The sequence below is a fragment of the Zingiber officinale genome, chromosome 10B (assembly GCF_018446385.1).
Source record: "Zingiber officinale cultivar Zhangliang chromosome 10B, Zo_v1.1, whole genome shotgun sequence".
In the NCBI taxonomy this organism is placed as follows: Eukaryota; Viridiplantae; Streptophyta; class Magnoliopsida; order Zingiberales; family Zingiberaceae; genus Zingiber; species Zingiber officinale.
In genome coordinates this window covers 20,196,788-20,214,711 of record NC_056005.1, presented here as the reverse complement: position 1 = coordinate 20,214,711, position 17,924 = coordinate 20,196,788, and the positions used below count along the sequence as shown (strand labels likewise).

Sequence of the window (17,924 nt, the reverse complement as noted above, 5' to 3'; positions counted from 1 at the left end):
ATAGAAAACACCACGAAAGAAATGCGTGATTGGTGGTTGCACTAGATTAACGCTACCCCGCTCTGATACTAATTGTTGGATCGAGATGCGCTAGAGGGAGGGGGTGAATAGCACTCGTGGCTTTCACTATCGATTTCGTAATCAGAAAACGTTCGAGTAGATGCAGCGGAAATAATAAAAAAATAACACACAAACACAAGTTATTTACTTAGTTCAGAACCTGTGGCGACTCCTACTCCAAGGCCCACGCTCGTCGAGCATTTACGTTGGGCAACACTTATAATATCATAAAAATGTTACAACTGTGAGTACAATTAAAAATAACTTAGATTTACCAATGACAATAGAAAAATTGAAGATTCGGAGCTCCGGGTCGTCGGTGTCAAGTCGCAGCTTTGTCGGAACGTTTCTAGAGCAGCTTGTTGCACAAGAGTAGCTTGGAATATGTTGATTTAACCTGTTACTCGAACACCTCTTTTAAACAGTGCTGAAGGCGCCTCAAACACCATCCAAGGCGCCTCCAACACGCCGAGTCAGCCGCGTGAATTAGTGATGAAAAGTTCATCTTTTATCCTGCTTGAGGTGCCTCCATGGCCACTCCAAGGCGCCTCCAAGCCCTGGTCCAAGACGCCTCAAGCTCCGTCTGAGGTGCCTCCAAGCTTGTTGCGCAGCCTGATTCTACCTTGCACCCGAGGCACCTCCAAGCTCCATGGAGGCACCTCGGACATTGTTCATCCGAGACTGGCCTTGCTCATTTGTCCCTGCAATGCATGTTAGTGTTAGAGTGTATACTGAAAGCCTAAGCTTTTGTAGACATTTATTTTGAATAAAGAATCACATTTGGTCAAATTATCTACATTTATTTGTAGTTGTTCAATTAATTTATATTGTAGATAACATAGTATGTGGTGTCACATACAGAAGATAATGTTATCAGTACCTTATAAATTATAAGCAGTAGCTCACGACCAAGATGGAAAGGAACAAATCATTGGAAGGTCATAGTGTAATTAGGTATTACTTTATCTTAACTATACAATTACACTAGTATACTTAGAGTGTATTGAGTAGGACCATCAGAGGTCGTTTCTTTTATACTGACTTTATAAAGGAATAAAGACCTCAGTTATTATGGAAGTGTGTGCTCTTAATCCTAATATAATAACAAGCACATATATTTGATATTTATTTCTTTAATTTATCAATGAGTGAGATTTAGTTTGATAAATCAATAAGCCCGATAAGTTAGGAAATGATATCACTTATAGTGTGTGTTGTTGATTATAGAAGGAAATTGTGTCCTAGTGATCTAGGTTGATAATGTCTCCAAGAGGAGCTCATAAGGATTGTCATGTTAAACCCTGCAGGTGGACTTAGTCCGACATGATGATAAGGTTGAGTGGTACTACTCTTGGACCAAGATATTAATTAAATGAGTTGTCAGTAACTCACTTAATTAGTGGACATTCGACATCGTAAACATAGGGAGACTAACACACTCATAATAAGAAGGAGCCCAAAAATGTAATTTGGGATTGGTGCGGTAGTTCAATAATAGTTCTCTAGTGGAATGAATTATTATTGATAAAATTAAGTTGTGTGTTCGGGGCAAACACGGGATGCTTAATTTTATCGGGAGACCAAAACCAATTCCTCCTCTCGGTCCCTATCATAGCCTCTTAGTTATAGAGTACTATACCCACCTATACCCACCTTCATACCCATGTTATAGGGGTCAGCCAAGGGACCAAGCTAGGGCCAGCCAAGCCTTGGTCCATGGGTGGTCGGCCCTAGCTTGAACCCAAGTCTAGGTGGCCGACCATTAAAAATACAAAAGGAATTTTAATTTTAAAATTTTTTATGTGGAATACATGATTTAAAAGAAAGTTTAAAAATTAAAATATTTCCTTTTATAAGATTCTACAAAAGATTAAGAGAAGAGTTAAATCTCTTTCCTTATTTGTAGATTAAAAGGATGATTTTAATTTTGGTAAAAACTTTACTTATTTATCATCCACATGTTGAAAAGTTAAATTTTAAATTATAAAAATTTTCTTTTATAGCATCAATCATGAAGGGATTATTAAAGAGAAATTTTATTTTAAAATTTCTCCAAAAGCAAATTAGGAAGCTTTAATTTTTCTAGCGAAAAATTTCCTTGTTTGCTTATTTGATGTGGCCGGCCATATACACTAAGAAAAGGATTTTAATTTTAATTAATTAAAATTTTCCTTTTCAATGGCAATAGAGTTTGAAGTTTTTATTAAATTTTCCTTATTTGCCCAGGCTAAAGGATTATAAAAGAGGGAGTTTGGGTGCCTTTGTGGGAACAACCTCTATTCTATTTTCTCCCTCTTTTCTTCCTTGGTGTGGCCGGCCCCTTCAAGTTCTCTTCTCTCCTTGGTGTGGCCGAACCTCTCATCCTTCTTGGAGATCAAGTGGTGGCTGGATTTTAGCTTGGAGAAGAATGAGAGAAAGCTTGCATCCCTTGGAGCTTGGTTGGTGGAAAAAGATCTTCATCCTTTGGAAGCTTTGTACTTGGCCGAAACTTGAAGGAATGAGAAGAAGGTGCTAGGTGGTCCTCGTCTCGGACGATCGTTGCCCACACAACGTCCGAGATTAGAAGAGGAATACGGTAGAAGATCAAGAGGTCATTATTTACTAAGAAAGGTATAACTAATATTGTTTTCCGCATCATGTTAGTTTTATCTCCATGTAAAAATACCAAATACAAGAGGCATGCGATTCTAGTTTTTTCGAATTAGTTTTTGAAATTGTGTTCTTTTGTTTTTTTCTTTTCCTTGTGATTTGATTGTTCTTAGAGGTTAACCTAGGGTTACTATGAGAAGGTTAAATATTTAATTTCCTTAAAAGGCTTTGTCTAGTCGGTGGTGGTTGCTCCCATATCCAAGAAGGTCATGTGCCTCGCCATGCAGTACTGGAAGTCGATTTTGGAAATAGATATTTAATTTTCTTCGTGACCTAGGTGATTTGGATCGAACGTGTTAAGTTCCGCAGGAGATCCAAGTCTAAACCTAAAAGAACAAATAAATTAAACTTAGGATCAAACGTGTTAAGTTCCGCAGGCGATCCAAGTTTAATTTAAAAGAACACATGGTAGCTAGGAAAAGGTTCAGACCTTTGTACAAAATTTTTGTACAGTAGAACTATTAGGTTTTTCGAGTAGCAACCGACAGTTAGTTCACAAAACACATACATACCCTGCAAGATAAAGTTAACACACGTAAAATATAGTAAAAGCAGTATTTGACAGTCTCTGAACTGTCTGGTTCTGACTTCAAATTTTCGACCGGAAACCCTAGGTCGAACCGATGGCTACTATTCCCTCTTCTGGGGAACGCGTCCTCACCTACTCCCCTCAGGAGAGATTACCTGATGTCAGAACCATCCTCTAGATTGACTGGACTTTTTCTGCCTAGGGTTACCACCCCTAGGACCTAGGGTTACTGCCCCCTGGGGTTTTTCTCCATCTAGGGTTACCACCCCCTAGGACCTAAAGTTACCCCCCCCCCCCTTACCCTTAGGATTTTCCTCCACCTAGGGTTACCACCCCCTAGGACCTAAGGTTGTCACCCCTTAGGGTTTTCCTCCACCTAGGGTTACCACCCCCTAGTGTTTTCCTTTACCTAGGGTTACCACCCCTTAGGACCTAAGGTTACCACCCCTTAGGATTTTCACTTGCCTAACCACAGTTAGGACTTTCCTAAAACACTTATTCAAGTACGTTAGACAGCAAATAATCTTAACTTTGAACCCTTTGCCATTATAAAAACTCGGGGTTCGATTGTCGAATGCTTCCTGCACCAACAATATCATCCACATAAATCAGAACAAATATTGAAAATTCCTCATTACATTTGTAAAATAGGGAAGAGTTTATTTTTGAGCCAGAAAATCCCTGAGTATGAAGCCAGGTAGATTGATGATGAAACCATGCATGAGGTGCTTGTCGAAGACCATATATAGACTTTTGAAGTTGACACAAGTGTTGAAAGTTGCGGGTGGATGAATCCAAGAGGTTTCTCCATATAAACAGTTTCTTCAAGGTGTCTATGAAGGAAAGCATTGGAAACATTTAATTAGCGTATTGGCCAATTAGAGCTTACAGCTATAGATAATAGCAGTCGGATAGTTGTACTTTTGATGACTAGACTAAAAGTATCATTAAAGTCAATACCTGACTGTTGATTAAAACCTTTAGCAATAAGGTGAGCTTTGTAATATTCAATAGAACTATCTGCACGATACTTAATTTAGTAAACCCATTTAGAACCCACAATATTCATGGATGGGGTACGAGGAACTAAGCTCTAGGTTGCATTACGAAGAAGAGTATCAAATTCTGTAGCCATCATAGCACACCAATTTGGATCTTTGCTTGCCTATGTAAAAGTAGAAAGTTCAACAAAATTTAAAGAAGCAAGAAGAGCATGTGGAAGAGGATAACGAGTGAAAACTGGTTGACATTGTGCATAAATATCGCTTAGAGGAAGCATCCGCCGAGGAATATCATCATCAGAGCTACTCTGAGATGAGTGGTCAGACGGACGAGAATAAGAACTAGAGAGTGGATCTCCACTAGTCATCGAATCCATAGGAATTTGTGGAGATGGAGTATGAGAATCAAAACTAGAGAGTGGATCACCACTAGCCGCTGAGTCTTCAGGAATTTATGGAGATGGAGCAGGACCCAAGATACCATCCCCCCTTATTCTTTCAATATGTCCAAATTGAGCAATATGTGGGGATTCTAGTATATTACTTGGTGATATTAGAAATATGCCTCGATTATCTGAAAGAGGATCTGAGGTAGCAACTGCAAACGAAAAAAGAGATTCATCAAAAGTAACATGTCAAGAAATATATATCCGTCCGGTCGAAACATAGAGGCAACGATACCCATGATACAAATTACTATAACCAAGGAAAACACATTGTTGAGAGCGAGGGTTTAACTTGTGTTTAGAGTAAGGTCGTAGCTAAGGATAACATGCGCAACCAAAGATATGGAGGAAGGAGTAATCTGGAGAATAATTATAAAGTATTTCCAAAGGACACTTATTTTGAAGTAGTGTAGTGGGTAAACGATTGATAAGGTAGACCACGATTTGGATAGCATCATCCCAAAATTTAAGTGGAACTGAGGCATGATTAAGAAGAGCTAAGACAGTTTCAACCACATGACATTGTTTTCTTTCAGTGGATCCATTTTGTTCAGGAGTATGGGGACAAGAGACTCGATGGAGGATGCCGGAAGAAGTAAGATGACGATGAAGCGCTTGATACTCTCCTCCCCAATCAGAATGAAGGGAGAGCATTTTACGATCAAAATATCTCTCAACGTACTTTTGAAATTGACAAAAAATATCAAAGAGATCAGATTTTCTTTTCATAGAAAAAATCCAAGTGAACTTGCTAAAGTTATCAATAAAAATAACATAATAAAGAAAACACTGATTAGAAAAAATAGGAGCAGGATCCCATACATCAAAGTGAATAATTTCTAAAGGAAAACTATAGTTGCGAGTAGAGGAAACAAAAGGTAGTTTATGAGATTTCGCTTTCATACAAGTTTCACATAAATGAAATGATGACGCTAAAGAAGTTGGTAAACCAAAACGATTAATAATATTCTAAACAAGACGTAGAGACGGATGACCAAGATGTGCATGCCACGAGAATTTATTCGTGCGTTCTCCAACAAAGGTTTTGAGAGAGGTGAGTTGAAGATGATAAAGAATGTTTTTAGTGTCCCCTTGGAGTAGAATAGTTCCTATCGTAGGATCCTTCACAAGACAATGATTAGGGTGAAATTCAAAAAATACATTATTATCAAGAGCAAACTGACGGACAGAAAATAAATTTTAAGTAATAGAAGGAACATGAAGAGTGTTGCGCATGTGAAAAGTACGACCATAAGAATGAAAGGAAGTGTTCCCAATGTGAGCAATTTGCAAACTTGAGCCATTGCCTATTTGTAGCATGTCGGGTCCATGATAAGGTGAAGTTTCTGTAAGAATATTATACTCCGGTGTAACATGATGAGTAGCTTCAGAATCTGGATGCCATCTTGGGGTTTCAGGAACTGATGTCGTTGTATTAGGAGGGATGGAGAGTGAAAATGCTCCAGAATTAGATGATTGAGTCCTAGATTGTCAAGATGAGGGAGAGGGTCGACTTGATGATACAGGTCCTCCTCGAAAATTTGAATAATATCTTTTATAATAATTTTGAGCATAATGATCATAATTAAAGCAAATTTGATAGCGTCCTCAACCTCGACCTCTACCTCGACTTCCACCCCGACCTCGAAAACCTCTAAACTGATTTTGTTGACCATATTGGGGAGGAGGAGGATTATGTTGAGCAGGTTGTGGAGCCTTGCTAAGCATGTGTGCCGATAAAGACAGAGAATCTGACATCCTTTGAGATTGTATTTGTAGAAGCCTCTTATGAGAGGATAACATACCATGAAGCGTTTCAAGTGACACTTGATCCATGCGAGTTGTCACGCTAGGCACAAAGCTATCATATTGAGGACCTAAACTTGCAAGAACATGCATTAATAGTTTTGGATCAGAGACTGGATGTTCAATTGCAGCAAGGTTGTTGGCAATGGTCTTGACTGATTGCATATAGTCATTGATGGAGGCATCATCTCATTATACAGACTATAATTGTAGACGAAGTTGGAGAACTCGTGCTTGAGAGTGAGATGCAAAAGAATGATCAAGAGCTTCCCAAACCTGACGCGATGTGTTGAGCCCAACGAGCATAGGAAGTATAGACTCAGTAATTGATGAAAGAAACCAAGTCAAGACAAGTTGATCCTTCTTAAACCAAATAGTATAGGATGAATCATCTTTTTGAGGTGGGGATAAACTACCATCAACATGACCAAGTAAATCATGAACATAAAGTAAAGGAAGAAATTGCAATTTCCATAGGTCTAACAGAGAAAGGAGGAACTATACGAATTGAAAAAGAGATATTTTGTGATGATGAAGAGATTTGAGTGGACTCTAGAGAAGACATTTTCTCTCTCTTTTTTTTTTTGTTTTTCTTTCTCTCTATTTTTTTTCTTTCACTTTTTTTTCTATTTCTTTCTTGATTTTTTTTCAAGTTTTTTTTCAACTTTTTTTCTCGATTTTTTTCTGTTTTTTTTTCTCTCTCAATTTTTTTTCTCTTCTTTTTTTTCAGAAAAGGCCAAATGGAGGAGGAAAAAAAACAAAGTAGAAAACCAAACTAGTAGAGGGAAATTTTTTTTTTTACTGTAGTTGTCGAAGTTCCTGAGGTTGCCGCACAATACTGGTAAGAAAGGACATTGGCGATGAGACTACAAGATGTTGATGGAGCACGTTGATCTTTGAGTTGCTTTAAGTTGTTGTTATGCTCCAAGATGTTCATGTTGTTGCTGACTAATGTTATAGAAATCTGGTGCTAGAATTGAGGTGCTGGAAGAGGAATTAAAGAATAAAGAAGGAAGAAGCTAAATTTTGAGGAAAGATAAAGAAAAGGAAGGGATCATGGCTCTGATACTGTGTAGAAATTAATAAGTAGAGGAGAGAAATAATATAAAGCTTTTTGATAATCTTATAACTAAAGTCAATAGCTTATTTATACAGATTGTCCAAAACAATAATGAAAAGATTAAATAAGGCATACAATCATAATAATTATAAACATAGTAATAGAATATATTTAGAAATATTATTTTTACTATTTGATTCATGTTGATTTTAATTGTGTACCAAATATAATAAATCCCAATTAAAATCAATTAGAGATTATTTCTATTATTGTCATTACACTGTTCTCATGAAGGTGCTTCTCAATCGATTGCTATCTTTCCAATCGATCAGTCAATTGATTGATACACATTTTAGTTAATAATTCAATTTATAGCTAAACTCAAATCATTTCAGGTGCCTCATGCTAGATGAACACCTTGTTCCCTGGACTTTGTGATTGGAGATTTCTCATCTTCTGGTCTTCATGCCAAGAATCCGGTTCTCGACTTTCTTAAACTTCTCTTACCTTACATACGGTCTTCTGACCCATAAAGGCATCTCTTGTCAAGAATTCGGTCTTCAATCTCCTTGGACTTCTCTTGCCTCGCATCTAGTCTTCCGACTTGCAAGGACTTCTTCTGCAAACTCATAACTCACTTTTCTTGTCAAGAATCCGGTCCTTTGATTGTGCTAGCTGCTCACTTCCGGTGCTTGAGAAATAACCCGGATCCCATCAGATATGATTAAAAATATATTGACCACTATGTGCATAAATATCACTTATTATCTACTAAGCATCTATGATTATAATGAAAAAGTAGTCATACCTCTTTTTAATTGAAATAAATTGACTTAATAACTTACATGTCTTTTTTTTTAATCTTTTACCTAATTAAGTTAGTGTTCCTATCATTACTACTCTCTTCAATTAGGTGAATTTGATTGATATTGGCAAAAAGGGCCTTATCTGTTCATTTCATCTTTCATAAGCAACATAAAAAAACAAAAGGTCTAACATATGGACGTAGAGTCCATCTGACCGAGTGTAAAATTATTCGTTGGATCAATTTTTACCGTATAAAGTACTATTATATTAAGATAAAATATTTTTTATGATTTATTTATTTTTATATTTTATCAGAACCGACGATATTTATAGTAAAGGAGTAATATCTATTTTTTCATATATATATATATATAATATTAAAAATAAGTTGAAATTTGTTAATTTTAAAATACTGATTAAATTTTATATTTAAATTAAATCTAGCCATGATCCAGTAGATTAATTAGCATAAACCTAGAGATAGACGAAATCTTGGAATCAGACTACGAAATTAATGGTGTCATTGATTGCACCTTATCATTTTGCACACCTAACGATTAGTAGGTCAATACCCTTCATCCCCTTTCTTCGGGAACCATATTGCTTCGTGCTCATCCTCACTCCATCTCCATCGTCCTTATCTTTCCTTCTTTTTAGTTTTTTTTTTTTCTCAATTATATTATTAGTGATTATTCAAATAATAATTAATTTAAATAATATAATTTGTAATAAATATATTAAATTAAATAAATTCAGACAATGGTAACTTACGGTTACATTTAAAAACAAACTTAATTATAAATTCATTAGTTAAAACACACACAAATAAACCAAATTCAAATAAATCTTTAACAGTTTGATTGATTTTAACCCCGACTCAAATACTCTACCAAATAAATTTAAATAACATAAAACTTAATTCCGCTAAGCTGAATTGAGACCCGAGATTGTATCACAGTTAATTTTTACGGTAAGCGTCAATTTTCCTCGCCGGGGATAGATGACGTCATCAAGATAAGCAATAAATATGTATACAGATATCAATTCATCGTGAGATTTCATTTCATTTCATTTTTATTTTTATTTTTGGCAAATTACAAGTTTTGGTTCTTCTTCTGAAAAATAGGAAAAAATCGAGGGGATGGGTAGTTGCGTAATTTCGGCATGATAAATCGTGGCTAGCGTAACCGTCTCATTATCATTATTTGTTTCAAGTCGCTCGTCGTCCAATCCCAGCCGCATCCTCCTCTTTAAATCCCCCTGACTCCCTTTGCTCCACTCACTCCTCCACAAAACCCGCCCTTGTCTTCTCCTGTCACGCCAGTAAAGGCCACGATGCCTCCCACCACCATCCTCTTCTTTTTCGCCTTCCTTTTCCTCTCACTCGCCTCCTGCGCTCCGCCGCCGGCCTTTCCTCCGACGAGCCCTTCCCACGACCGCGCCACCCTGTTCATCCGCTCGCGCTGCAACCTCACTCGCTACCCGGACCTCTGCTTCTCCTCCCTCTCCTCCTACGCGGCCGCCGTCGGCGGAAGCTCCCCCGAACTCGCCCGCGTCGCCGCCAACGTCACCCTCGCCCGCCTCCGCGGCCTCCGCGCCCACGTCTCCGCCCTCCGCCGCGCCGGCGCCGTCCGCGGCCGCGCGGCCGCGGCGCTGCGCGACTGCTCCGAGCAGCTGGGCGACGCCGCCGACCAGGTGTGCCAGACCTACGACGAGCTCCGCGGCGTGGAGGAGTTGGTGGGGATGGAGGTGGCGTGGCGGGTGTCCAATGCGCAGACGTGGATGAGCGCCGCCCTCACCAACGAGGAGTCCTGCTCTGACGGGTTCCGCGAAGCGGCCGCCGCGTCCGCATATGGCGCCGGTTCCGGCGTCGACGTCAAGACCGATATATGCAGCCGGGTGAGGAGGGTGAAGCAGTACACCAGCAATGCCTTAGCGCTCGTCAACAGCCTCGTCGGCGGCCGATGAACGGAAGCTAGATCGATCCTAAGAAACGTGCATGAAGAACAATAAAGCTCTCAATTCTCATCACCTCTATCAATTAATATTCTCAGAATTCAAATTCACAATTCAATTTGCTAATTAAAAACTACAACTCTGGTGCTCAGAATTAGCGCGCGATTAATTCTTTCATATGCGTCTTCGATCGTGAAAACCTTGTTAATTAAGGTGGAGTCCTGTCTGTAGAACATGTCGTGTTTCAGCACTCGAGCAGGCTGCTTTCTTTGTTGCTAGGTCCACAGTGTGTAGCTGAAATAGATATATAGTTTTGAGAGAAAGAAACTAGTGAGTGGCATTGCATTTGCATGAGTTAAAAGTGTTTAATTAAGTTTGGTCGATGAGTTGGGTGGATAACACTTCCAGTAGCACAGTGGCGGAATTGTACTTTAATTCTAAAGACACTTTTGTTACATGAATATATACACATGAATATGGTTGTCATTTGTCTTGTTGCTCGAAAACTAGTGCAATTCTAATGAAGTGAGAGTTATCTAATCGAAGCAAATCAATCAGCCTTGATAGGATTAAACAAAAAATAATTAAACGAACCGAGGCAATTCTAATGAGAACGGTGGGCTTGATGGGTTGGGACACGGAAGAAGTTCGGCCATTTGCAACCTGCAATATATTATATATTTTTCAGTAATGGAGGCTTTTTAACAGTCAAAAGTATAGCTAACTCGCAGTCTCTCGTATCGTGCAAGGTTCTTAACGAGTTTGAACGTAATATTCAAGTGTTGGTCTGGAATTGGTTCTTTTAAGATTAATACTTGGAAATTATTTCAAAGTGTCTGTTTCACTTTACACGGTTACACCTGAATCAACTCTCGCTTTTTCAGGCACGCTTTCGGTTGGAGCTTTGTAGGCGCATGCAACGCAAGCTCTTTTCGCAGCTTCCGCATTCACGGCGACCATTTTCACATTGGGGCTCAGGAACGCGAATCCGATAAAGGGCTGGATTTTCTGGAGAGGTTTGTTTCAGACTGGTTATATTATATATTAACATCCCCATTTAATTTGGCACGCAATGCATAAACTTTACTTGATTATATAGATTTCTACAGAAGGATTAATTCTACATTTGGTGGGCACATACTAAATTAACGACACATACAATAATTGTCATTATAAAATTAAATCTCAATTAAGTTATCTAAGATTTGATGGTATAAAAGGAAAAGGTCAATACTCAACACTTATAATGGGCATTTCCAAACGTCAATAAAAATTGAGGAATAAGCTTCATGTAGTTAAACGTCTAATGTAATGGGCATTTCCAAACGTCTAATATATCATCACATTTCTATACAGAAAGTAAGTAAATTAGAAACAATAACACTTATATCATCATTAATTTAAATAAAATATAATATTTAAACATACCATTGATCATTATGTCACCGATGTTGTCGAAGAAGACGAGTCCATTATGATTTTTGAGAAATCTGATAAAAACATACAAGTAAATAAAGTCTATAATTATAAATAAAAATTTAATTATATTTTTTTTTAAAAAAAAAGAAAAACTTACCATTTTCAAGTTTTTCCATATCCTCTAAAATTTCTTCAACGTTGAGTGATTTCAAACTTAACTGAAACCAATCTTAAGTGCAAATAAGAGTTTCTACCACCTTAGGAGTCAATGAACTCCTAAAACAATCAAGTACCCGACCACTAGTACTGAAAGCGAATTCTGAAGCAACTGTCGATGTCGGAATAACTAATACATCACGAGCAATTTGAGAAAGGATAAGAAATCTGTGACAATTTTTCTTCCACTATCCCAAAATGTCAAAAGTATAATAATATTCTTCAACTATTTCATTAAGATACTTGTCTAATTCTGGCATATTGCCGTCACCAAAAACTTGTGCCTTTTGTTTCTTATACTTCGCTATGATTGATTGTCTTTTCAAATCACTCATATTTGTTGAAGTATTATCATTGTCAATTGTTTCTGGAATAGATGAAACTATTGAAGTATCACATTGAGACTCCATTTTTTTTCCTTATAATTCTTGTACCAAGCAAATAAAGTGTCCTTTATTATCTTTCCTACTTTTGCACCCTTCTCATCTCCATATAATTCAATCAACATAAATTCTACGAAATCTAATTTATGCCTTGGATCAAGCACCACCGCAATATAAAGCAACTTATTCATTTTCTCGGAATCTCCCCAATACTTGTCAAATTTGTTTTTCATTCTAATTCCCATTGAATACACATCAATATCATCACTTTCTTGCCACTCCTTCAAGATGGTATGGATAAAACTAATCTCGTGTGCAAAAGTATTGGATGTGACATACAAAGATCCTGAAACTTTTAATGTTAGTTCATAAAAAACTTGTAGTAGAGATGCAAAAAGTCTAACATTATTCCAATCTACACTTGTTGGTTTCCCATCAAAAGTCTTCAATTCTCTTTTAGGTTAACCATCTGATTCAAGTATCATCTCTTCATTCTCATTCAAAATGACATGTCATTCTGTATATTGAAGATCTAATTTTAAACATGGATCTTATTCATCAAACCTATCAAAAATTATTTCAAATTTTTGGGTTGTATTCAACATCAAGAAAGTTGAGTTCCATCTGGTTGGTACATCTAAACATAATGAGTTCTTGCTTTCAATTTTTTCAATCTCTACACATTCTTTGAACTTGCTTAATCTATAGGGGGATTGCTTAACATATTTGATTGCATTCCTAACCTTCATCACAGATTGATTTATATCTTTTAAGCCATCAGTAACAATCAAATTGATTATATGAGCTACACATCTCATATGGACATATTCTCCCTTTAAAATTGTGGAATCCCAATTAGTCATTTTTTTCTGAAACTATTAATAGCAGCATCTTTTGAATTTGCATTATCAATTGCAATAGTAAAAATTTTATTAATTCCCCAGCCCCTCAAGTAATTTTCAATGGCTAAACAAATAGCCTCACCTTTATGACTTGTAATTGGACAAAAATTGATAATTCTTTTATGTAAATTCTAATTTTTATCAATAAAATGAACTGTTAGACACATATAATTGATTTTCTGAATCGATGTCCATGTATCAGTGGTCAAATAAACTCTTTGTGATGAATCATGCAACAATTTTTCCAATTTTCCCCTTTCAACTACATATAATTCAACACAATCACGTGTAACCGTCCATCTTGAAGGAATTCGAAACTTTGGGCATACCATAGTCATAAATGTTTTAAATCGTTCTCTTTCTACAAATTTGAAAGGGAGTTCATCCATTATGATCATTCTAGCTAATGCTTTTCTAGATGCATCATGATAAATTTCCAAGAAGTTAAACACACCTCACCCTCTTTTGAACTTTGTTGTAAACTTAGTTGTGCTTGAGTTGTTTCAAAAACATGAGGGTGCTTTTTAAATGAGGTAATATGAGATCTCAAGCTTGTTGTCCCATTTCTATATGGATCACAAAAAAATCTTTATCACAATATTTGCATTTGGCTTTCATATCTAATGCATCATTAGTAAACTTTATAAAATGATCTCATACTTTATTTCTTGGTTTCATTGATTTTCTCTTAGTTACCTTTCCTTTATAATCTACCGTAGTTTTTGTTCCCACTCAAGGACCAATTTCAGATTCTGGTATTGAACAACTATTATTAGCATCCATATTTGATAAATCTCCTTGCATTGATACCAGATAAATACTTATCATAGTCTTCACAGATCACAAACACTGTTTAAAATATAATTAACTAAAATTAAAATACAAATATGAAACTCAACTATAACTAAGCATGATAATACTTATCAGGATGTCTAGACACTGTGTAACTACTTGAGTTCAATAAAAATTCGTATGTCAGTACAAGATCAATGCAAAGATTACTAACTAAAGTTTCCAAGACCCAAGATGTGGTTGAGACTAAAAAAGAAAAGGGAAGAATTAAAACTAATAATTTGCGTATTCTGAAAACAAAAAGAAAAACAGGAAGCCAAAATCCATACACAGGAATGAAAGCCCTTAAAATGTAGTAACTATCCAATCAATAGAACACAAACTAACTACGACTTAATGAATTTCCTGCAAATACCTTTAATTTATACAAGGGGACTCCCCTTGGGAGCAATGAGCACTCGAGCGGTGACAGTGACGAGAGGAGGGAGGGTTGAATAGGGAGGATCGACGGAGATGCTGAGTCGTAGCCTCGTAGGTGCTTGGCCATGGGAGGACCGACAGAGAGATGCGAAGACACGACAGAAGGAGAGACGAGAGAGGGTTGAGCAAGGCGGGTCGGCGGAGTTGCAGCCTCGCAAGTGATCAACGGCGAGAATCAGAAGTAAGCGAGCATTCGAGGTGACGTGGTGGGAAGGGGGTAGACGCGAGCGGCGAGCGAATGAGAAATTTAGGGATTTAGGTTGAAAATTTTAAAACCCTAGCCACCACTCACCAGGTCCAAACCACCCGGGACCCGCCCACGTTGACATCTGCGAGATAGACTGCGACTCAGAGTTAGTGTTAGTGTATAAGTGCGTTAGCATTACCAAGTTATAAATCTGGTTTGGATTAAATAATTCGGTTTTTCAATTTAACCGAAAAGGCAACTTTAAACCCTAACCTGAACCGGAAAAATTGAAAAAATTGATTTTATTTAACTGAATTAACCAAAATTCTGAAATAACCGAAATGAATTTAAAAAAATGGCCAGTTCAATCGATTTATTCAGTTTGACCGAACTTTTGCTCACCCCTATGTATATATAGATCCCTCTCAGGGTTTAATGAGAAAGATCAAATCCAACCCATTAAACCTTAACCAAAGTTTAGCCCATTAAGCTCTTGGTTTGTTTCTTGGTTCATGAATCAAACCAATTTGCTTCATGACTAAACCAAGAATGGTCTAACTCGTCTACAAGAGACATGGTTCATCCGTACTTCTGTTCTGACAAAAAATTATCCATATTTTCCCTTCGTTTGGTCTAACCAAACTTTTTCTCTCTCTAGATTTGAAAATCTAATTTTCAAACTCGTTTTAAGTCCTTTGGATAAAATCATAGTGTGTGACCTTATAAGTCCTCGATTATGTTGGTTGTCTATAATTAACCATTAATTATGGATCAATCATAAGTGATATCTTGTAGTACATCATGATCTCCAATTTATCAGAACATTATAGTTGATTCCAAAACTACTTCTAAACCTTTCAATAGCTATAGTTAGTCGTGCCTCGTTCTTTTCATCGACTTTATACTCATTTGGTTCAGGACATGATCTATATGTCAATCCATACTATGCTAACTATGTCACACCTAGACCAAGCTATACTTTCTTGTCTTGTGGATTCAAATTACTTAGACATCTGTCCAAGAGTCCCATGCTCTTGACATATGATACTTTGGCCAAAGACTTCGAGTAATAATCCTAACAAGCGGCCCTAGGTTATACATCTCCTTGTAAAAAGTGATGAATCCTTTGTTGGCTATCCAATCACATTTGGACACTTTAATTTATACCCAATCATCCTGGGTCAACACATTCTTGAAGGTGCTTACTTAAGATGTAAGCATGCTGATGACATGACACATTATATGCATGCTGATGACATGACACATCGCACGCATGGCATAGATGATGACATGACACATCACACACATGATATAGCATGACACGTCACACAAACAACAAATTTAATCACATCACAAAGATGAAAAAAATCTAATCATGTCATAATTAATGCATCTACATGACATACAATATGACATAAACATGACATAAATTTAAATATGTTATAATTCTATTTTGGAAAATAATATGTTATAAATATGATCTTAATAAATCAAGATTTATCTAATCAAATTAGGAACTTAGTTTCTAAATTTAATTAACATATCTTCTAGAATCTTTATATCAAGAATCTTTAATTATTTTATAAAATATTTCCAAATGAATTGCCTAATAAGTTAGGAAATAAATTATTAATATTTCTTAATTTATTATAGAATAATTTAAAACTAGATTTTTTTTGTGATTTTCTAAATCTTTTCAAATTTGGAATTTTCTAACAATTTAGGAAAATTTTCAAAAAATAGAATATGTTAATAAATCCAAAAATTTCAGAAAAGATTATTTCTATAATTTAATTTAAAATATCTCAAATCTAAATTTTTAAAGAATTTCAGAATCTTTCTAAATTTGATATTACCTAACAAATTAGGAAATTTCTAAAAATAGAATATTTCTTAAAATTCTAGAAATGATAATTTCTAAATTAATAGAATATTTCTAAATTTGATTTTCAAAACTTATTTTAGAAACTTTTCAAAAATAGTATTTCCTAATAATTTAGGAAACTTCCAAAAATAGAAAATTCTTAATAATTTTAGAAAAATCCTAAAAAAATAATTACAACACCAATTGCTAACCATAAAACAATTTTACGATTATGTCAAAACATAATCGGACTTTGATACCATTGTTGGGATATGCCCAATGCAGTGTGTATTAAAAATATATTTCATAAACATGCACAGTGGAAGACTTAACTATAAATAAACTAATTTATTATATCACACACACCACGCGCATGCAAGATACAATCGCGCAGACAATATCATAAAACAAAATGAAATCGAATAACAATTATTCTAGGTATACTTTACGGATGACCTATAACGAGAACGGCATCAACCTTTTGCAATGTTATCGAACCTCTCCTCTATTTGTATCCACGCCGAGCTCTTCTAGATAACTCCAAGAGAACAAGCTTTGCCTTTGGAAGGTACTAGCCACGAGCGAAGGACAAGGATCAAGAAGAGGAAGAAGAAGCAAAAAGAAGATCTTCTTCCTTTGGGTGACTCACAACAACAAGAGGAGAACCTCTTGTTGTGATCAGCAGCAAGAGAGAGGGAGAGGGAGAGAGAGGTATTGGATTTATGTTTCCAAAACTTAATCAAGATAATAATAAATTATGTATTAATTCCCTCTTAACCATATCAATATATAGTCCTCTTTAATGAGTTGAATTAGAAAGCTCAAATCTAACTCATTATGTCTTAACAAAAAATTAGCCCATTAACCTCTTGATTTGGTTCACAACTAAATTAAGTTGGTTCATAGCTAAACCAAATTGGTTCATGACTAAACTAAATAAGGTCCAACTCTTTCATAAGAGATGTGGTTCATCCATGCTTCCGTTCCGCTAAATATTTTCATATTTATCTTATGTATGGTCCAACCAAATATTTATCTCTTGATCTGAGAATCCTATTTGCTAACTTATTTTATATCTTTTAGAGACTCATAGTGTGTGTGACCCAATAGGTTCTCAATTTATCTTGGTCGCCCATAATTAACTATTTAATTATGGAACGATTATGAGTGACACATAGTAGTATATCATGATCCCAATTAACCAGAAAATCATAGTTGATCTCAGAACTAATTATGAACCCTTTAGCAGCTACAATGAGTCGTGCCTCATTCCTTTCACTTGTCTTATACCCACTTAGTTCAGGACATGATCTATATGTCTGCCCCCACTAGGCTGACTACATCACATCTAGTCCAAGTAATAGTTC

General features: G+C 36.2%; 1 protein-coding gene across 1 annotated transcript; it reads left to right on the top strand.

Moving 5' to 3' along the window:
• Nucleotides 1–9,642: 9,642 nt before the first annotated feature.
• Nucleotides 9,643–10,389, top strand: LOC122029952 (21 kDa protein-like). Its single transcript, XM_042589097.1, has one exon. The coding sequence runs from the start codon at nucleotides 9,694–9,696 to the stop codon at nucleotides 10,324–10,326; it is 633 nt and encodes a 210-aa protein (XP_042445031.1). The 5' UTR covers nucleotides 9,643–9,693; the 3' UTR covers nucleotides 10,327–10,389.
• The last annotated feature ends 7,535 nt before the right edge of the window (nucleotides 10,390–17,924 follow it).